Raw genomic sequence first — 23508 nt, 5'->3', positions numbered from 1 at the left:
TTGGACTGGTGCTCCACCCAAGGATGATGTTTGTTTTTAAGTAGGCCTGATAATAGATGGGTGGGTTATCATTGTATTGTCATGGACAGCATGATGGCACAACTGCCTCACAGCATTTGGTGTCCATTTTTAAACCTGTACTTGCCTACAAATAGTTGTTTAGAGCTAACTAGAGTTTTCTTCAGAAACACCAAAAATCCGAGGAGGCTTTGTGAAATTATAACAGTGAGTGATGGATGTTTAAGTATGTGCCTTGCCATCTTGAGCTTTTCTATGCCCGAATATGTTTCAGCTCTCCAGAATCAGAAACTGTAAACTATCAAAATGGATATGTTATAGTTTTAACATTTTATTTTTGGTATTTGGTACACTGTATTAATCTCAAAGGGGAAATTGTCTGTTTGAATGACTTTAGGAGGTTAGAGTGCAGGGTCAGCCTTAATGCTAATATTATCAATAGATCTAATAATGGTAAGTCATTTACAGGCAGCTGGAGTCAATCTTGGTAATGTTAGGCAAAAGGCAAGATGTCCATTAGTGATGAGAGGGGTGAACACACATAAAACAGTTTGCACTATTTTCAGCCAGTGGGTCACGTAGCAGCAAGTCATTTAACTACAAGAACAAAAACGAAACGTGCAGACAGCGCACAATGAGGAACACGTGTCACTGTAAGGTGACCATCCGCTTATTTTACTCTTATAATTTTATCATAATTTTAAATATTTATTAGTAACTGGATTTATATTTCAGTAGTGCTCTGTTTCGGATGGCATGGTGGCACAGTGGTCAGCACTGCTGTTTTGCAGCTCTGGAATACTCTGGTTGATTCCCGCCGTTGCTTGTGAAGAGTCTGCATGTTCTTGGTGTGTCTCTGTACACGTGCTTGAGGTTTTCATCTTATATTCTAACGGTGTGAAGGTCAGGAGAGTTCTAATCTGGCCTGATGACTGAGTCTGTGCATGAACGTGCCCTATAATGGACTTTTGTCTGTCAACGGTTGTTTTCATCAATGCACCCAGTGCTGCAATAGGCACAGGCCCATCTGTGCCCTGAAAGAGACAAACAGATTATAAAGTGTATGAATGGTGAATATTGTGATATATAGTGAATGACAGAAACGTCCGGAGCTTGTTCAATGATATCTTGATTGATTCATTAATTCATTTAAGAACAACATGAATTAGTGTTGAACCACACTACTTACTTTCTAAATTCTTTACAATATTATCAGTTAATTAAATTCATACAGTATATTTACTAAACAGTTGTACTCACCTCAGTATGTCATGGTTTTGCTTCTCTGTTTAGGTTTAAGGAGTCTCATTGACAGTGGTGGTGTTGTCAGGCCTAAAAGCTTCAAGGACTTGGACTCGTTACTACCTGTCATAGTTTGCATGATCCCCCTGTGGTCCTGTGGGTTTTCACCCAGCACTTTGGTGTGAGTGTGCCCTCCTAGACACTGTTGTGCCAGTCACAGTTTGGTTCCTTTTTCCAACAATAATGACACATAAGAACATCATATTCATTAAATGGTTGGATGGATGGGGGTAAGTTATCAGAGCAGTGAGGTGACCTTGTGACCCACAAATGCTAAAGTATATAGAGATACACAGGGGGCCTACAGTAAGTAGACAAACGTGTTCCCAATGAAGAAGCTGAGAACCTGTAAGGGATGAGGGATTATTTGTTTATCCTTTCTTTCCAACAACCTAGCAAACATTTCTAAAGCATTACGGCAGTTGACCTCCTCGTAGACCTGCTGAATAGAAGCTGAGTGTCTAGGCATCTTTCCATGTTTACGATTTAGGCTAATGATTGTATGTGTCAGCTGGTATTTGTTCACTGGGTGGTCTTAAAATTCTGGTACTGAATACAGCCTTGATAATCTCATTACCAACCTCCGCATAAATGGTTACGGTCCAGTTACACGTATACAGTGCACCACATTGTCGCATGGCTTAACCTTCAAACCCCCAAGACTCTGAGATTTGTGTGCCAGCTGCTTAAAGGAGCAAAAACACAATAAAACATTGCAAGATACAAAATAAAAACACAGAGCAGAAACAATAAAACACAGTGGCTTCTGTGTGCATGCCACCTACTGTACCCTTGGTGCCCACAGTCCTGTGTACCTATGAATGCATTCTTAGCCTGCTAAAATTGAAATGAGTTGTATTCATTAGAGAGCAGGTCTTGGCATTGTAAAGAAACTGCTGATGTTGGTGCCCTCCTCTTACAATTCCCATAGTATGAGACTGACGTGCAATCTAGAGGATCCAGCCATCTTCCTAGGGTTTTCTGCATTTTTAGTAGCCATGCATATTGCTCAGGCCTGGTGTCTTAAATCTTTTTCACACTATGCCATCATGTAAGTTTATAATAAACCTTTTTACAATGCAGACACCATCCTAGTTAGTGGTTTTGTTGCACTGTACATTTAAGGGATGTATGCTGACTTGTTTGATTTGGTTAAATGAAGATCGGTCAGGCTCCAAAGGACGCAGAGGGTGGGAACCTGTGTTTAAGATAAGCTCTACAACTCATTAGATTAGATTTTAACATGGAAAATAGTCAATACATTATTGTTAATACATTTTTGACAGGCCTTGACTTCCAGCGGTTACTGTTTTATTTAAATAAGACTGAAACCTTCCCAGTAGTGTTGGGTGCAAGTAAATAATAAATTTACTTATAATGTAAAGTAGTTTAATATAAAACATTTTCAAATTGATTCAGTTCAATCAAGTCAGGAGAGTATTTTTACATTTTTTAAAGAAATTTGACGCAAATATCTTGTTACCTTCACAGCTATGTGCCCACTCTGCTTTAGTCATCAATCCACAATGTCAGCCCACATAGAAAAGAGGCCAACTCCACCATAGCGTATCCATCTTCCATCCTCTAAACCAGGGGTGTCTATCTCCTGTCCTGGTGGGCCGCAGTGGCTGCAGATGGCGTCATTCTAATCCTTTTCCTAATCAGCGAGCAGTTTTCACTCCTAATTAACTCCTTTAACCTTCATTTTAATAGCACTGTTTTTAAGGATTCAGTCCTCTGAATTGATTCGTTTCTTCATTAAATGGCAGCCAAACAGAAAAGAGAGCCAACAGATGACCAGCTAAACTGGAATGTCAAACTCCAGCCAATTTCACTCCGACCAGTTTCTTAATGAGAAGCCAATTCTTGCTGTTAATTAAAGCTGTTATTGAATATCATGACTTGTTGGTGCTCTGATTCTGCAACAGCAGACTATTGATTTTCTGTTTATTCTAAGACCACCATCAAGATGTTTTGGTGACCTGAGCTGACCAACATGACTGAGACCTTCACCTTTCTTTATTTTCAGGTTAGCTGGTTGTGTGTCAGCTTGTTTTGTGTCTCATTATTGTTTGGTTACTTATTATGGAAAAAGAAACAACTAAGGGGTCTGAGCCACATCAATTAAAACTAAGACAAAATAAGTTAATCTGCAGCAATAATGGCTCACTAATTAAGAAGATGGTTAGAATGAAAACCTGCAGCTACCAGGAGTTGGACACCCCTGGTCTAAACAGAGTGCTGAAGGCCTTGTAAATGCTACAAAATCTGAGAAGACCTTGAAAGGATCTGGTGCTGTGGTTTGTTCTCGAGACTGTATTTGAATAATTAGCTAGGTTTATATTTATTTATTTTGCTGTTGCCTCTATTCAAGGTAACTTACAACATTTCATTAAAAATTGGTTATGTTTCTTTTGCTTTTCCAGTTGAAGCACAGGTAGGTGACTTGCTCATTGTCACACATTGTAAGTAGCAGGACTGAACCCACAACCTTAGGGTTCAAAATCGAAAGCTTTAACTACTACACCACACCGGTTACTGTCTTTGTGTAGCTTACATGTTTTCATCACGTCTAAATTGATTTTTCTTTCACAAAGAAGAATTTCAAAGAATTTTCCTTACATGAATTAGTGTGGATGTGTGTGAATATGCCTTGTGATGGTCTGGTGCCTCTTATATGGTTGGTTTCTGCCTTGTGCCTGATTTTTCCAGAAATTATTTCATCTTCTTGCAAGCGTAAAGTTGGATCCAGTGGGTTCACGCATTGAATGTTTTAAGTGTGAACCCTGCGCTCAGTCATTAGTTATGTGAGTTTTCCTCTGAGTTGTTGAGCTATCTCTCACACTCCAATGACCATTTTAAACGGAGTCATTGTGGGTTTGTGTATCACTGGGTCCTGTCGTGACTGTTTCCTGAGTTACTCCCAGTGCTGCTGTGTTAAGCTCTGGCCCCTCATAACTCTAAAGTGTGTTTGAGAAGGACAGACTGACAAACTGTATGGACAGGTGAAAGCTCTGCCCCCCTACTGAATTCCTTCAGTTTTACTCTAATCTGCAATTTTCCTCCTCTTCAAACCTTTATGATCAAAACACATACTTTTAACCTTTTTGCCTGCTGAATCTGACACACTGCTATCTGGAGCATCACCTTGAACCCTGCTTTTTATTTTTTTTAAGTAAATTTTTATTGTTCTTGCAGGGCTGACCCAGTTCATCCACATATTGTCCAGCTGGCTGTGCCTCCTGATCAGAATGCAAATGTTTCTGCTCAAAGACTCGCTTATCAAAGCCAGCTTCTAGGCTGTGCTATGCACTCCACCATATGCAGTCCACACTACAGAGCAGTATGGTGCCACAAATTTTAAAACACTGCATTTCAAAATTCTTGGCTAGCAATGAAGTATGCTCTGTCGATTTTGGCGGCACAGAGAATACAGGTCATTGTGTTGTTGAGGTTTCAGCATGTCAGGCAGGAGCATTAAGTGAACAGCTTTGCTTTATACTGTAGGTGTTGTGTCCCTACTGCCATGGAGACCTAAGCTGTTATCCACTCTTTATGGTTACAGTTTCCTTGATGGCTTTACCATCATCCTCTTAGTGACTGGGAGCACTGTGTGTCAGACGTGAAAGGTTCCCTTTACAATCACAGCCTCTTCTGGTTTTCCGAGGTCAGTGTAAATTCTTCCATAGCCTGCCACACCATTGCAATTTAAGGCTGGGACCTCAATTTGTTCTCTTCAATGTGAAAAGCAAACAGCTAGTTTCCTTTTGGTTATTTGTGTTTTTACGCTTGGATAGAATTGAGTCTTAAGGCTGCATACGTGGCAGAGGGAGCGAGAGACTGAGAGCGAAAGAGTGAGTGACAAGCCAGCCATTTTATTCTACTCAACCCTCTCATTAGGCCTTTACCTTAATGTCCTTGTCACTTCTCATTCAAAACTAACTGAAGTGTGTGAAGCCCTTGTTTTCATTTTACTTTTAGGCCTGTTTTTAACACATCAGTGTACCCATTGGCCTGTAATCAGCATGATGAAACAATTATTACGGTGCCAGAATTACTGTGTGCAGATTTCAATCCTGAGACCCAGCAATTCTGTCATATTCCTGCTCTCATCATTACATTAGCCCTTGTGATGTGGGTGTGCACAGCAAAACTATAAAAAAACAAAGACCCAACCTAGAGCCATTCAGATACTTTGCAATTACAAGACTGGCACCAGGTTGTAAATCTAGCAGCAGGCTGGATTAAAGCCCTGCACAATTTAAAGTAACATTTATTTACCCTCAACATCACCTTTAGTTCTTTTCATTATCTTTTTCTTTTCACAACTCTGATGATTATGATTATTTCAGCAAATCCTGATTGACTAAAGAATATGAAAGCAACAATGATGCTGATTATATACATTTAATGCTATATGCCTATACAATAATTATGTATGATAACTTCAGTGGGGGCACGGTGGCGCAGTGTTAACGCTGCTGCCTCGCAGATAGGAGACCTGGGTTCGCTTCCCGGGTCCTCCCTGTGTGGAGTTTGCGTGTTCTCCCCGAGTGGGTTTCCTCCGGGCACTCCGGTTTCCTCCCGCACTCCAAAGACATGCAGGTTAGGTGGATTGGCGATTCTAAATTGGCCGTAATGTGTGCTTGGTGTGTGTCCTGCGGTGGGTTGGCACCCTGTCCGGGATTGGTTCCTGCCTTGTGCCCAGTGTTGGCTGGGATTGGCTCCAGCAGACCCCCGTGACCCTGTGTTTGGATTCAGCAGGTTGGAAAATGGATGGATGGAACTTCAGTGGGAAATAATATGGTCTAAAAGACACACAGGGTCATCATAATTGTTTCATTATGAACTAACTGCAAACAACCAGCCCTAAAAATTGAAGGTCCTTTGTGCTGTGACTTGAAGGACCTGTTTATGGCATTCAACTGTTGCTTCATTCGCTCAATAGCTTGACTGAACAAAGACTATACCTAAAGTAATGATCACATCATTTCTACGATTTAATAAAAATGTAAGTATGAAAAAGACAAGATGTTATTCAAAGCTGCTTATCGTTGTGCCTTCTCTTGAAAGTCGTCCTGCATTGTTGCCCCAGTTGTAGACATCTGAAGGTCCCTCTACAGTGAAACTCTGCTCCAGCCACACTTACTGATGTTTGGAAAGCCTTCTTTCTCACATTTTCAATATCGATTCTCTTCAATAAGCTTTCTTCTTTTTATTCCTTTGTTGCTCTAGAGAGAAGCACTTTGTCTGTGATTGCTACAGGACTGATCTATCATCTCTCTCTCTGTTTTTAAAATGCTTTGCCCATTGTTTGACATTGTTGTTTGCAATTTTTACACTAAAGTTCTATGCCACTGTCAGCTGTGGGGTTTTCCTTTTTTACAACAAATCAATCATAACACATAACATGTCCTTGCCTCCTGTTATCTCCTGTTATATTAAGCTGTATGCACATAAGTGAGACAGGTCGCATCATTTTATTCGGGTGAAAGATAATAGATGGAGCTACTAGGTAACATACAATGCACCTCAATACTGTCAGACATTTCTTAGTAATTCTAATATGTTCGTTGACTTTGGTACAACTCTTGTAACAATCATACACAGCTTCCGTGCAAATAAACATTTCTGCAGGAAAGCTTTTAAATTACCAAGCCATCCATAAATCATTAAACCTGTTCAATTTTTATCAAGGTCACATATCCCAGCTGTATTGTCGCAAGACAGGAGCCAACCCTGTGCTTTATAATTTCTTCTCAGAAAGTCAGTTTGTTGTTAATATTATATTCATTATTATTATGTAAGCGTTTTCTTTGTCTAAGACAACTTATTAGATCCAGATACATTGAAATTGTTTTCACATATATTTTATAATGGGGGGTTCAGACAGGTTGAGTTACTTTTTCAGGGTAATAATATTAATTAGAGGCAGGGATGGAAGTGATAATCATATTCTGTTTAATTATTGTCAGCGACAGGAACAGCACTAGACAGTTCAAGTTCATATTGAGAGGACAGCAATATAGACATCCTTGTGCCCTTATTGTCCCATTAAATATTCTACCTATCTGCTAGTTTCATTAGTTCACGAAATAATATCCTTAAAGGGAATGTATACATTTGGTTGAATGCATTTTTAATAATGTCTCTAATCTTAAATGTCACTTTTTAAAAATATTTGCTTCTTTGTTCAATTAAAGAAGACCAGCCTTCTGACCCAAAGAAAACTGATAGCCCCTATAACTTTTTATGAGACAATGTGAGATAACATGCTTCTCTGGAACAGGTGTTCAGAAATGAATCGATGCATTGTAGTGTTCCTTCTGTTATCTCCATTTTTTTCCTATTTGTGTTTGTTCTGTCATGTAACTCTTAGAAATGATCTGTTAAAATGGACCTGCACCGATGTAAGTCAGTCTGTAATGAAAACTTTGAATTTCATAGGTATGCATTTAGCGAAGATGGATGTTGTAGATAGAAAATGCATAGATCAGAGATAGATAGACAGACAGGTAGATTTGTAAAGGGTGTATAACAGATTAGTTTGTTCCTGCTTTTTTAATGGAGAGATGAGTATACGGTAGACTTCCACAAAGCTGTAGGAGTCTATTGGTGATGACACTCCTCAAGCAGTCCTCAAGATTTACTTCCCCAATGGCTTTTTTCAGTTACTATTAATTGTACTATCTCTGTATTTAAAATGTTAGGGATTGTGTTTGTCATGCAATTACTTGCAAACGTGACAATCTAAAACCTTGATTTTAATTAAAAGCTTATGATGTGACATGTGCTAGTGGCTTGTAGCAAGTTCCGCAAAGCCATGGGGGTCTGCATCTTTCCTATGGCAATCTACACAGTCAAACGTAATACAAATGTAACATGGCAGAAAGAAAAAGAAGATCAGTGATGTCTGCTGAGTATGAGAGAAACTGCAGAAGCAGATTATGCAATAAAATGAGGAAGAATTACAAGAACGACATCAGCTGACCGTCAAGCACACACAGTGTGGCAACCTGCTGCAGGGTTTTTTTAACCCATTTTTAAAGGATGCGCAATTGGGTGGCTTCATGCGTATGGTCCCTGCTTTATGATGTCAGAATCTCAATGTTGTTCCAGGACAACAGATCCAAACAATATTTACAATATAATTACAAAAATCAAATCAAGGAAAAAGAAGTCAATACTTAAAGAGAAATCTGTCTCATTCTTCTGTTTGTTCAGCCAGTTGACTTAATTCTAATAAAAATAAATTATTGATTAAAATCAAAAATCTGCTTAGATTTATACTGCATCTATACTGCACAGTGTGGTCCATTATGCTATATTTATAAACTCATTTCATATTTCACAATATTGTCTTTTCATGTAAGAGTCTGTGAACTTGCGAAATTTGTAATTTAATACAAACAGTGAAGGGAATGAAATCTCGTTGTTCCAGTTGATCTAACTGTTCACTGCTGGTCTCCTTGAAGTTCCTTTTCCTTCACACACAGTTAACAATGGTTGTTGTTTTATTAATGGAATTAACTTTTGTTCAGTTGTATCAGATTAGGAGTAATTCCATGATGTGAACTTCATTTCAAGAGCTGATTCAAGTATTTAGTTGTTCTTTCAAATAACACCAGAAGAATTTGGTAGAATTTCTTTTGATATGTTGATGTTTATGCATTGATGGATTTTGATGGCTTCACACCACCAACAATGAGATAATTTGAGTGTGAGGCAAGTGGCAGAAATAATAACTTTCAAGTTATTATATTTTACATCTACTATGACTTCCAATGCTTGAATAATGTTTAGACACCAGACTTTTATTCTAGAAAACACACAACATAAGAAAAAGTCTTTTCGTCATCGTTTTTGCCCAATACTATGTCACATGAAGCACTTTCATTGTGGTGGAATCAACTGTAATGCAGTGCTTGAATGTGTCAGTTCACAGGTAAGTGTGAGCGTTGGTACAGTAAGTGAGTGAATGAGTTGACAGCTCGTCCAGGGTTTGTTCTTGCTTTGGATTCCCTGAAGATGGAATAGACCCGGAATTAGCCAAGAGGAGTCAGCATATTGATAGACTTGGTGAACTTTTCCTGTTTAATAAAACAAACCTTATAATAAATGCCATGACCATTTTTTCGCCTGCCAAGTTATGTTTCTCAGTTCGTAATCTCAACATGCAACTGTAAAATGGAGACAACACTTTCAAAAAGATAGATTTATAGATTGATGGATGAACAATATGGGGTCATTACAAATAATGGAGTTTCAATATTTCATTAAATGTATTTAAAGATCAATGATCCAAAAAACACTTAAGTTAATAAAAAATGTGTGGGTCTCCGGATACTTTTAGTATAGTGCTAAAAAGTCTGAATTAGCATAAGTTGCCCTAATTTGAAGTGTTTAAAAGAAATGTAATGGTTTACTTCAAAAGGTAGAAGTACATAATAAATAAGAATTATTGCACCAAGTATATCCATCCATCTATTATCCAACCTGCTATATCCTAATTACAGGGTCACGGGGGTCTGCTGGAGCCAATCCCAGCCAACACAGGGAGCAAGGCAGGAAACAAACTCTGGGCAGGGCGCCAGTCCACCGCAGTCAATTTATATGTTTAATGTGTAAATGTTCTTGATTGTAATGGAAATTTGTAATTTTTCACCTTCATATAGAGATCCGTAGAGGGCTAGATTCACTAGTAAAGGATCAGAAATACAAACATGTTTATAATTATTAACCTTAAAATAGCCTAAAACTAAAAAAAACTAACTAAACTGATCATTTTAAACCTTCTGGCAATGGCACTTTGAGGAACAGGACCACTGGTAAAGAATCAAATATCAAAAAAATTATCATATTTGTAATCAGCAACTTAAAATAGAAAACCACAACAGTCCACATGGCTATATTACACAATCCACATTTTACCAAAGTTTTGTGAAAAGAAGTAACTTTGACCCCTCAATTCCCATTAGGGTGTGAATATCTGGGTTAGGTTGATGTGGCATGCACAACTTCAAGTCCTTCTGAGCATTTTTTCTGCGGACACCTATTGGTTTACACTTTATCATAAGGGTGTAATTTCCCGCATAAAATATGGTCCATAAATTGCCAAGAAATGAGGGTTTTTCAGTCTACAGTAGAGGGACAAAAACAAGGGGGAACCCCAAAAAGCTTGATATCTTGCATCACTAGGCATCAAGATGAGTCAAACAGTATATCGTTTGTGGGCGTTTTCTTGTACAGATTAATCCCAAGATGTCAAACAAAAAAAAAATAATAATAATAACATAGTGATTTCAAAGTGTTTCTAAATAATTCTTCTGAATACAATAAGGTAAAGTATCTTTGGTCCTGGCTCATACAGATATTTTATGAAAAGATTTCTGGTGTCACACTAAACATTAACATTTGACCTATGGAAGATTTAAAAGCTGACTTAGCTTTATTACGCTGTTCATTTTAAAGCAGTTAGTTGCAGAGATTACTGTTGTTTTTTTCATGCCTGGTGACATACTAAATGAAATATGAGTAATTGGTCAGGGCTACAGCACTCCAGTTTTTAACACACTCTTGTCTTTTTCCCCTGTTAATAAGATCAGTGAAGGAGCCCATCTATCAGAGCAGTGTTAGAAGTGCCAAGCAAATGAGCCTTTACTCAAAAAGCCATCTTTCTCCCCCATTTCTCAATCATAGAAAGAGCACCAAATTCCTAACATAGCTGAGAGACGACTGCTTTCAAGTAAACAGCCCAAGCGGGCGTCTGTGGCATGGCCGCTCAGTGCACAGGTTCAGTTTGCCTTGTCTGGGAGTTGGAATTCCACCGAGCCCAGCTGTGTGGTGACCTGCTCACGCAGATCAGACTTCAAGCACTCAATGACAGCGGTGTGCCAGTTCCCTCCTCCCCATCTCTCTCTGTCCTGAAACCCGAATCTCTAAGAAAGGTGTCTGGCAGTGAACACAATGGCATTGTTAAAAAAGGCTTCATGCCTCCTGTGCACCAGGCAGCTTACGACCCCCACTAGAGGTGAGCAGCTTGGCTTTCTTCACTGCCAAGATTCTCTGTTATCCGCGAAAAATGAGTAACCTAAAGCAGTCAAAACCTTTATTTCAAGTGATACTTTTAATCTTCAGTGGCAGACAACACAAGCTAATTCTTCAAGGGAAAGACAATATCATCAGCCAACCTGTTTTGATCGTTTCAAAGTCTGATTCATTCAGAGCGCGATGAAGTAAGAATAAGAGAGAGACAGCGCTAAAGCTACCAATAGGCGCTGCGTGAGAAGGAAGCTTTGCTTATATCCAGGCAAACAAGCCCTTACAGAAGCACTTTAGCTGAATATGAAAATAATTATTATTTTAATGATAATATCTGTTTTAACCCTTCATTCACTGATACCAGATCTAAATGTCACAGTGTTCTTGGCAGAGTGCAGATAAGAAAACTAGAACAGTTAAGTTTAACTTTAGTAAGGGAAATTTTGAGCAGATGCAGCAAATAAGCTTTTAAATGTAGAAACAGTCGAGGGACACTGCAACAGGTTTTAAAAATGTTTTATTACAATGCAGGACAAGTTCATCTTATAATATAGAAGCAGAAAGAAAGGAAAGAAAACTCATAAATATGGAGTTTAAAAAGAAGCTGTAAAGGATAAAAACAGCAGTATAAGGTGTGTAATAACGCCAGGGCTTAACTGTAGGACACATACGAGCAGGAGACCGATGGTTAAAAAGGATAATTAGAGGGAAATGTTACAGATAAGGTGGAAGGTAACCCAAAGAGATTATTTAAGTATTCAGTAGTAAACGAACTGTCAAGGAGGAGAAGAAGCATATCAGGAGCAGAAACACTGAAGTAGAGTTAAATTATACAGATGGCGAAAGAGCGAATCCTCTAAACTTGCATTTTTTCTGAAGTTTTTCTACGTGAAGAAGTAGCAAATGGCACCACTGAGGATGTGCTGAGGGAGAAGGAGAAGTTCTGCTGAGATTAAATCGGCTAAAAACTAACAAATTACCAGGACCAGATGAGATGTATCATTGAGTGCACATATTTGGTCAAAAGTCACAGCATACTGGGGACATTCCTCAGGGCCATTAAATAGCAAACATTATCCCGTTGTATAAAAAGGCGATTGGGCAGATTCCAATCGCTATATGCTAGTAAGATTAACTTTCATCCCAGGTAAATTAATGGAAGGAATTATTAAGGAGAAAGACTGAGCATCATCTGGCAGGGACAGGAGTTTTACTGATCAGTCAGCATGAGTTCAGATGAAGGAGGCTGTGTTTTACTAACATGCTGGAACCCTATGAGGAAGCAAAAAAAGCATAAAATCAGAGAGGTGCATATGATATCATTTATCTTTATTTTCAGATAGCATTTGATAAAGTGCCACATGAGAGGTTTGACTTCAAAGTAAATGAAGTGGATAGTAGAATGTAGTGTGTAGATAAGTGCAAAATCGGCTAAACACACCAAGCAAGGAAGAGGGACGAAACTTGCCAGGAGGAGTGAAGGTAGAAGGAGACAGCGAGAGAAGAAAGACAAAGCGCTGTGTGCTCGGGACTGTGTGTGCTGTGCAATGAAGGTTCTCACTGAAATAATAAAGCCTTGTGTTGTGCTGCACTTGTGTCTGTGCCTGTTGGGGAGCTGGGCACCCTCTGGTGGTCACAGCATATAACCGAAAATGTATGCATACTGTCTATATGTGTGTGTTAACACTTTAGGTGTCATAAAACTTGGTAAATGGTATGTTTAAATCGGCATTGCTCTGTGATGGACTGGCACCTTTTTCAGTGTTGGTTTTTCCGCTGTGCCTGATGTTGTCAGAACTGAATGTGCTCACTGCTGTCATCTTAAAGGATTACTCTCCCAAAAATTATTATTTTTTATCTGTCACTTACCCCATGTTTACAGTGATGGCCAAGTAAAATTGTAATTTCATGTTTTCTGAAGAACGCAGACATTTCTGATATAACTGGCTCCAGGGTGGACCAGCCGGGGCAAATGCTAAACAACAGCAAACAATATTGGAACACCTTCAGGGAATTTATTTGGCAAAATCCACATGTCAGTTATCTAGTTATATGCTATCAAAGACCAAAACGTGTATTTTTTGCCTAAATATTGTTTAAAAATACGTCCAGAAAATGAGAGAAGTGCACCAAAGAGAATTGTGTTTAAACTGGATTGAGGTTTTGAATGGAAGACCTTCCTCTCCCCTTCATTCATTGCTCAAGATCCCTTTCTTCAGTATAAGGTATTGTTAAAATACAAGTGATGAACCCTTCTCCTTCTTTGAAGCCATCTGCTTTGTTATGTTTTTATTTTTGTTCTTCTTTTAGTTACTAATAAATTCATAGCAACTGAGACAGAATATGCTGGACTTGATAATGAGGTGGGGCAACTAGCCAGGTTGAGATTTTGTGCCCTAAGGTTTAATCTTCTAGCCCCATCTTGACAGCAAGTATTAAACTTACGATGATATAAAGCAGACCTTTCCTAACAATTTCTCAAAGGCTTTTGTCACCTACAGTGCACCACAGTACTTAGGATGACATTTGCTCTGCTCTTATGGAGAGGTCCATGTGTATTAATGCAAGAATAATGGGCCCCCATCCTTAATTTGTATGCATTTTTCTTTCTTCCAATTGTCAGTAACTTTATCTGTCTTTTTTCTGTCTTCTAGCTGACCCAGTGGATGTTCTGAAGGTTCTTCAGCTCCAAAGTTTACCTGAGGGTGTGAAGAAGACCACAGGATTTTGCCCCAACAGGAAGACTGGTACCACTGATGTTGCCTACCGAATATCCAAGCAGGCTCAAATCAGTGCCCCCACTAAACAGATTTTCTCAAGTGAGTTCAGTGTCCTCACTACTGTGTACAGTAATATATGAATTGTTTTATGTATTATGTGGTTTGATAGCTTTAGAAGGTTTACCTGTTTAATAAGGCTGCAGTTACTGACTGCGTTGCTGTCCATGTGAAATGTGTGCATTTCTTTCAAGTCTGTGTGTATTTCCTCAGGGACTGTAGTTCTTCTCAATGGTCACAGACATATTGGTATGGTTATGTGTCACTAAATTTGCCAGGTGTAAGAGGGCAAGTGCGCTCTCTAATCAGCTTAGATAGGCTTGTGGCACATTGTTGTTGCCACTCATGACATTTTTCTGAAAAAAAAAACAAGAGAATAAGCGAATGTGTGCATCCCTGTCTGATGACCTGATTTTACAGAATTCTAGACTCCAACTGTCATGACAGTAGGATAAATTAATGGAGCGGTTTGACTTCTGGACCATCACTCTTAGTTGTCCTGTTCCACCTTAAAATGGCTAAAACTGAACCTATTCTAGAGGTGTGTGCAAAAATTACCCAAAACTTTCATGTCCATATAAAAAAAGTTCTTAATGACTTCACAACTAATTTGAATCATCTCTCCAAATCATTCCAGTAACAATGATGACATTATGTGGGTGATGTGTGTAAGAAAGGATTTTCTGTATTTTTAAATTTTGATCAGTACAGTCAGATTTTTTCTAGAGCACAGAATTTTGTAATATCTTCCAAGACACACACTTTTCTTTTACACTTCAATGAACAGAACAACTGCAAATCATTTATCAATGTTCAAGTTTTAATATGGATGAATGAATCAAAAAACTTGTGTAAACGGTTAAAATAAGAAGCTTCTGGAAGATGAAATAAGGATGCTTAGAGTGGTCAGTGAGACAAATGAGAACAGGTTTCATTTGAGTACTGGTATTGGAAAACAAACTGGAAAGAGGAGAAAGAACACTGGAGGTTAGCATAAGATGATTGAAAGTTACTGAGTCAAAGATCAAGGAAATGAGAAGTAGGATACAAAGAGTAGCATATGGAAGATATTTAGAATAGGAGTAGAGCTACTGAGATAAAAAAGTGTGATTTCAAAGTACAGTGTAGGACAACTGCACAAAAGAAATATGAATAATAAGTGCAGAGTCTTGAAATGGTGGATGGTGAAAAGACACCACTGTTAATAGTACTGGTGTTTAAAACGTAACCACTGAAAATTAGAATAAGGATAAAATGATAGCCAAAATTACAGGGCGGAATGGTGGCTCGGAGGCTAAGGATCTGCGCTGTGTCACAATAACGACCATCAAGCATTGAGAAGGTTTGGGGCAGCCACCCATATAATTGTTCCCGGCTGCAAAACTGATTCAAAAAGCAAAACATGATCATACAACTAAGTCCAAAACAAAACTGATCTTCTGGAGACAAGATGGCGGCTTTAAAGGCCAGCAAAGGAAGTGATGTCATCCATACCAGAACCGGAAGTGACGTCAGTGGATGCCTCAGAGCCGGGCGGGATTTCCCTAGAATGGTCTGCAAAAGATTGAGAGGGAAAATTAGTGCACTTCGCCACCCCCTGGTCTGGCATGGAATCACATCAAGCCCTTTAGTTGTCTCCTAAACACATGTGTGTGACAGCTGGTATCCAGAAGGTTGCCGGTTCGAATCCCAGTCACTGCCAAAAGAGATCCTACTCTGCTGGGAGCCTTGAGCAAGACCCCTTAAGCTGTAATTGATCCAGGGGCGCTGTACAATGGCTGACCCTGCGCTCTGACCCCAAGGGGTATGCGAAAACTAATAAATTTCTAATACAAGAAATTGTATAAGGCAAAAAAAAGAACAAAGACAAAATTGTGAAAATGTAAGAACATTTAAGGTAAGAACAGAGGCCTTGTCAAATGAAGACAAAACTTTGAATACAAGTTTAGATGCTGGTTGTTATACAATAAGGGTTAAAATTTAGGATCAGGACTAGAAGTAAATGCTATAGGAGTACAAGATGGAATTTTAACTCATTAGTATGATGAAAGAGAAATAATACAAAGGATATCTGGAAACAGGAACATGAACAGCTGGAAAATGAATATTCAATATTTTGTGTATGGATACTGGCAGTTGGAGTAAAGACTCTGAAAGTAGAGGTCTGATAGCAAGATCATAGTGATTAGGGCTATGTCCACACTACTATGTTTTCATTTAAAAATTCAGTTTTTGCTTTTCATCCACACTACCCTGGCATATGAAATCCCAGAAAACCAAGGATTTTGAAAATGCACTCCAGAGCTGTATACCTCTGAAAATGCAGCTTTAGTTTTGTGCTGGTCGGGTGAAAACACAGACTTTTAAAAATGCAGATTCTAATTGTGCTCTGATTTGTTCATGCTTATTATGTGGCCCTTCCCTCATCTCATCCCCTCATTGGTCACCCTTCACGGAAGAAAACCACATTCCAATATAGAGGGCAGAGAGGAGATGCTTCCCATGGTGCTTGTTGTGTTGTTTACCTGCTTGCATCTAAATAGTGTTTTGTACGGTCTGAATGCTGCACAGATGCACAAAAGGCAAATAATATACAGGTTGCTATAGTTTTCAAATTACAGTGAATCCTGTGGATGATGTTGTTGCCATCCCTTCGAGGATTTTTATACTGATGTGTGCATGCCCAGCGTAGGCAAACATCTACATTCTATGTGTTTTTGGTCTCGTTAGTATGAATACAGATCATTTTCATTTAAAAATGCAGTTTCTAAATGAAAACTCAGTAGTGTAGTTAAAATTTGATTACTTACTGTATAAACATTTGAGGTTAGAGTGCAGAATGTGAGATCAACAGTACAGATTCAGTTAAGATCTGAGAGGCCCAATTTGTGGACACATAAGAGTAGGACTATGAATACCTGAAACAGGAATATTGAACATCTCATATATGGGCATTGGCAATTAGAGTAGAGAATGTGAATGTGGGGATAAAGAAGCTGAGTGTTAAATGTGTAAAAACTGAAAGATATTTGAGTAATCAAACCCTGGAGCACAAATATGAGCACTTGGAGTAGTGACACTAAGTGAACTGGGAAATGGAGGGAAATGGAAAGACATACAGTAGTTACAGCAGCAGACAAGATCTGGAGATTGGAGAACAAGTAATGGCAAAAGACATATTGTATGTATACTCAGAAATCAGTGATGAACTGGGATTTATTTGTTTTCAAAATTATGCCAAAACTGCATTTTTGAAATTTGACATGGTAGCAATTTTTGTAAAGTCAACTTACATAAATTCTTGATGTTTGTTAAATAAGGGCAAAGATGTTTTATCTTTCTTCTAACTATAAAATGGTCATTGGGATTAATATGGTGTATACACTGTATGATATGGTTAAACTCAGATAAGAAGATGTTCCTTCTAAAAGCTATGTTTGATTTTCTAGGTCGCTTCCCTGAGGACTTTTCCATTATGGCCCTTGTGAAACCAAAAGCAGGCCTCCAGGCTTTCCTGCTGTCTATCTATAACGAACAGGGAGTGCAGCAGCTTGGGGTTGAGCTGGGCCGCTCTCCAGTGTTCCTGTATGAGGACCACACAGGAAAGCCAGCCCCAGAGGATTATCCCTTGTTCAGAGGGATCAACCTGGCCGATGGCAAGTTAGTAGCGCTGGTTTTGACACATATGGGTGGGCCTGTGTGGATGTTTTTGAATCTCAGATTTTGTAAGGGTCTCACTTTCTCTTAGTCATACTGTATGAATAAAAGACTGTTGGTAAGGAAGTGTTATCTCTCTTAATATTGCTTCTTCTTCTAAACAGTTATATGCTTTTAGCATTAAGTGAGTCGGGCTGCATCCTTTCTTGCTTGCCCATCTTGGTAATTCCACTGGACAAGCCCACTAATCTTAGCTCTAGCGTCCCATGCTTTTATTGTGTTTTCTTTTGTTTTTGCCTTTCTCCTGTCCCGCAGGTGGCACCGAATTGCACTGAGTGTTCAGAAGAAATCCGTTACCCTCATCGTGGATTGTAAGAAGCGCATAACTAAGCCTCTGCCACGCAGTGCCAGTCCCATCATTGATACCAAAGGCATTATGGTGTTTGGAACAAGAATCCTTGATGAAGAAGTGTTTGAGGTAAGAGTTCACTATATGAATGAATGCTGACTCTGAACATTTCCAGCCACCATATTCAAGTGTCTGAGACCAGGCCAAGCAAACCAGTTCATTCACTGAGTGGATTAACAGCACAGATATTCAGAATGAGGATGTTGGTGGAATCCTGCCATGAAGATGGAGAATGTTGCTAAATATGTACAGTTTACTAGTACTTGACTTTCATGTTAGCTTTGACTACTGTATCTGAAGATCAAATGTCATAGCACAGATTCTGTCATTAGAGGTTTTTGTTTTAGACAGTAATATGTTGCAGGTCAGCACAGACAAAGTAATATGAACATATGCTTTACTATTAAGAATTTTAAAATGTGTCTCTCTTTAAAACTGACATTATAGGGTACCTATAAGAAAACTGGTTAAAAATCAAATTCTATCTGATTTCTGTTATTTTGAAAATGTTTGAGGTGTATTTAATGGTATGAAAGGAATGACGAGCTTTGTTGGGTTGAATGGCCTGTTCTTGTTTAGATTTTTCTAATGTCCTATTAGGATTTGGTAACACAGAGAATGAATAAATCAAACCATAAACCTCAAACTCTAACCAGAAATTAAAGGAAAACCAAGAGTTCACAAATCATAACAGTATTCCCTAGAGTTAGTATAATTTTACTTTGGAAATGTTTTAGTTTGGACATTATACAAGAATGGCAGCAATGATTGCTATTAACAACATGGCTGTGCAAATAAAAGCAACCACACAAAATGCCAATTGAAAGAAAATAATCACAGAAAATGGTGAGAAGATGACGTCACACTGAAAATGATACAAAATATGAAAATATCACAACATTTATTAGACTGAGGTCCAGCTCATTTCTAACACCTAGTAACAGCTTATATCAACTTGTATATTGAAACATTTCAGAAAATTGAAATTCTCTGTATGTATCTATTACTGTGAGACAATGTGAGCCGTTGCGTTATACAGGGTGACACAGAAAACGAGAACTTTAAAAACCCTATAAAAATAGAAGAAATCCAACAAAAAAATTTTATTGACAGCAATTGAACCACTACAACTTGCCTTTTAAGAGACAGTAATCCAAATTATCAGTGTCTGAAAATTACGTCCTGAAGATGGCGTCCTCCTGTACGTATGCATTCTTTCAATCTGCTGTTAAGGTTCCCCATTGATCGCTGCAACATCTCAGCTGGGATACCATGAATTTCATCTTGAATTCTTTGTTTCAATTCATTCAGTGTCCTTGGCCGAGTCATGTAGACCCGACTCTTAAGGTAACCCCACAAGAAAAAATCACAAACGGACAAATCCGGTGATCTTGAGGGCCAGGAATGTCACCGAATCTTGAGATGACACGGTTACTGAACAATTCTCGCACAGCTGCCATTGATTGCCTTGCAATTGATTACTAAATGACTAAATGGCGAGATTGTTTATAACTCAGGGTCCCTGTTCCACAGTGCTGCCAACTGTACATGGCTGCCACTACGCATTTCAAATGTTTCCGTTTTTCTGTGTCACCCTGTATAAAGGAGTAAGCAGAAAGTTTCAGTAGCACCACATTAAGGATAAGTATGAGTCTTTCCTCTGTGTTGTATCAACTGGGGTGGACTAAAACTCTTTCAGAGTCATTGTGTGTATATATTGACAGTTAAATTCTTCTGCTTTATAGGCCTTCACCAATTTTAGGCAGCACTTCTATAGAATGGCAGAAACATTTTCTAACAATTTTCTTTCACATAATTCACAGAAGACTGAATAGAGTGCAAGTATCCCCCTCATCTTTAACGTGACTCTCTGTATCTCCCTTTTTCTCTTCTCCAACCCAATAGGGTGACATTCAGCAGCTGCTGATTGCCTCCAATGCTCAGACTGCCTATGACTACTGTGAACATTATAGCCCAGACTGTGACACTGCCCTCCCAGACACCCCGCAAGCACAGGAGCCCAGTAAGAACTATGTGAGTATCTCTGTTATGATTACTCCGTCTAACATTGTAAAATAAAACAATAATAATGATGCAAAATTTGGTTATTGTAGACTTGTGCTACACTATTCTGTGTTAACCTTTGCTTCTACAGGGTTGTTGTGTTAACCTTAATAAAGGTATTTTGAAATAAGTGTTTATCATGTGTCCAATGGATTATCAATAATGCTCTTTTTAACATCTGTGATCAAACTGAACAGGATTATTGTTAACTTTGTCGTCTATAGTCTGTGAATCTCACTTCCTAATACACAGACTGCCCTCTGCTGGTGACAATATAAAAGTAGACAGCAGTATACTGTATAGCTGTTTAATTTCAGTGATTTACTGACTGCAAATATAAGCAGAATCACTGAATGTTACATAACAGTAGATTAACATTGGTTAGACTAAATTTTACAGTAACATTACATGTAAAATATATTATTTAACTAGGAACATCTACAATTACATAGCAGAAGAAGCAGTTAATAGCGCTGCCAGCTATGTTTTAGGTTGCTAGTTTGATCCATCTGAACAACCCTTTCTGTGAAGCTCTAAATCATCTGAAAAGGATGATGATATTCCTAATGGTGAGCTGAGAGGAAAACAATGTAAGAGGTTTAGTAAAATATGGGTTGAAATTTGTTATAATTATTTCAGATGCAATGCATACCAGTCATTTGGTTGCATTTTTAATTACATTCACCGTTTACCAAAAAAAAGCACTGCTCATTGCAAAAGGTGCTTTTGTTAGCAGACTCTGCTGCACAACATCTGCAGGAATATCCATCAAGAATTTACTGTCTAATAAAAAGTCCTTCTACACTCAATATTGGAACACGGCTTTGAAATCGGATTCTGCACACGTGTGTAGTAAACACATTCTTGAGACAGGTTTACAGAAGTGTCACTTTTATGAGGTGTTCCTTTAATGTCCTCGATGACAGAGACAGTGGCTTACATCGCACAGTTAAATTATTAGAAAATCTTAATTAAGCTTAAAAAGAGTAAAAATGAAAGATGCACTGCTATACAGATGTATTTTCTGTTTTTTTTACTGTATGTAATATGCCAGCATAAAATGCTTGTATGTACTATAGCTGTATATAAACCTATAATGTGCCACAATATGGCAGCAAAGCAATTTGAGACACACATAGCACCGTCTTTACACAAGTTATGCACTACAGCCACAAATCAGCCCATCTCTACTAAATAGTCAAGGTTTGGGGTCAGAGTAGGCAAGTTAATTTCAAGTGATTGGAACAGAGCATTTCTATATATAACTTAATTACCAAATCATTATAATGATATGATTTTATTTTTTTAAATATTAGCATTGACCTTCTTTCCCCATACATTGTTTTTAATGTCAGAGCAGCAAAAATAAGATCTACATATTCTGAGTAGAAAATTATTCTTTACATATGTGCATCCACTATAGAAGTTAATTTCATGTGCACAGCATGTTGGAAATCTAAACGCTGTTGAAAAGAAAGTCTGATAAAATATAAAGCAGGGGATTATTTCACTTTACTTCACTTCCAATTGTGAATTAAATTTCTGTTATTTTGCAACTTTTCCCTTATTTCAATTCAAGCCAATTAATATGACTTGATGGCTCAAATACGTGTTTGGAAATTATGGCATTTATTTAGGTTTATTATATTTGCTAAGTTTACTAGACTTGACATATCAAACATGATTCACTGGCCTCCAGTGGGACTCATCCCATCTCCTTGGGGCTACGCTTACCAACTTAAGGATTAGTGCCATCAAGAATTTACAAGAAGTTTTTGCATAACTGAATAGTCAAGTCAAGTCAAGTCAACTTTATTTATAAAGCACTTTACCTACACCAGCCGCTGACCAAAGTGCTGAACATAGACTAAAATAAATTTTAAACAAAACAAACTAATAAATAAGTAGATAAAATGAATTGAATAAATGAATGGTAGTATTTTAGTTTAGGTACTGCAAAAACATTAATTACTTGTTTATTTATAACAAGACCTTACCAAAGGCTTCTCTTGGTCTCATATCACTTATAAAACCTCAGTAGGTTGGTTATTCATCTCTGTTCAGTGTGGCATATCGACATGATGGTAAAATTACTTATTAATATTAAGGATTTACAGATCTTTTACTAAACATGTAACATCAAGAGAAATGTGTCTCAGTTAAGTCACCTCAGACCACTCCAAAGTGAAGTTTTGTTAGTCGGTCACATTGCAGAGATGAATGAACACTTTACTGATGCCTTATAAGTGCTATGCAGACCCAAGGAAGTGTTAGGTAAGGTCTTGTTGTATAAGAGTAAATGAGTAATAGACGCATTTTTGCAATATCTAAACTAAAGTGTTACTAAATGAACTAATACTTTCGTTTTTTCATTTAATTTGTAATACATAACTTTCTCAGTATTGTTGCAGTTTATTTTTGTATTTACAATAGTATTATTTTAATTTACACTAGTTTTCCTCCTCATTGAAAGACTTTATAGCATCCATCCATCCTCTATAGTAACTTTTCCACCTTTGAACAGATAGTATGTTGAATACAAGTGTATCACTTTAGAATTTAATTTAGTTCCATTCAGTTCTTCATTTTCTGTGAACACTCAGATCAGTTTTAGGATCACTTAGAGCTGGGCTCTGTCCCACTAGCATCAGCACCCAAACATAAAGCGACTGCAGATGGGGCGCCAGTTCAGCTCAGGGCACACTAATGCTCACACACTCAAACACTTGTGTTGGGCCTAATACAAATATTTTTGGGATATGAGAGGAAACTGTCACATCATATAAAATTCAGAGGGAACAGGCAAACTCCTTGCAGGTCATATCTAGAACTTGAATGCAACTTTGAAGTAGCAGATCACTGTGCATCCAAGTAGCCCTGTTGTGTTAATAATATTTAAAGTACTGATGTAGACAGCCTTACAAAAATATTTAATTCACAGTTGAAACAAACATTAAATTAGCTGTATCCCAGCTCAATAAAGTCAGAACGTTTGTTGACCAGAATTGATTACTGATGCAGAATCTATTTACTGTATATATAAATACAGTTATTTAGTGCCTTTTACAGTCATTACTATTAGAAATGAAAAAAATGCAAAATACCTAAAATGATGATAGGTGCAGAACTGGTCTTAAATGCATCTGACATTTTATTCCACATGCTTAAAGTCATTTTCATTTTGCATAGCTAAGAACAAGAAGAATAAGTCAATGAAGAGTTCAGACCACATACCCTCAA

At 38.0% G+C, this 23508-nt stretch overlaps 1 protein-coding gene across 6 annotated transcripts in view; it reads left to right on the top strand.

Annotated features, from left to right (window-relative positions):
* The window catches only part of col11a2 (collagen, type XI, alpha 2), a 164547-nt gene that overhangs the window by 24322 nt on the left and 116717 nt on the right, over positions 1-23508 (top strand). For all 6 annotated transcript variants that reach the window (XM_039768901.1, XM_039768899.1, XM_039768897.1 and 3 more), the window contains exons 2-5: positions 14016-14180; positions 17588-17798; positions 18111-18273; positions 20110-20238. In XM_039768901.1, coding sequence (XP_039624835.1) covers positions 14016-14180; positions 17588-17798; positions 18111-18273; positions 20110-20238 — 668 coding nt within the window. The remainder of the gene's footprint in view (positions 1-14015; positions 14181-17587; positions 17799-18110; positions 18274-20109; positions 20239-23508) is intronic.

Source organism: Polypterus senegalus, chromosome 11 (assembly GCF_016835505.1).
Source record: "Polypterus senegalus isolate Bchr_013 chromosome 11, ASM1683550v1, whole genome shotgun sequence".
In the NCBI taxonomy this organism is placed as follows: Eukaryota; Metazoa; Chordata; class Cladistia; order Polypteriformes; family Polypteridae; genus Polypterus; species Polypterus senegalus.
The sequence above is the reverse complement of the archived record's forward strand: the minus strand, read 5'-3'. Positions and strand labels throughout refer to the sequence as shown.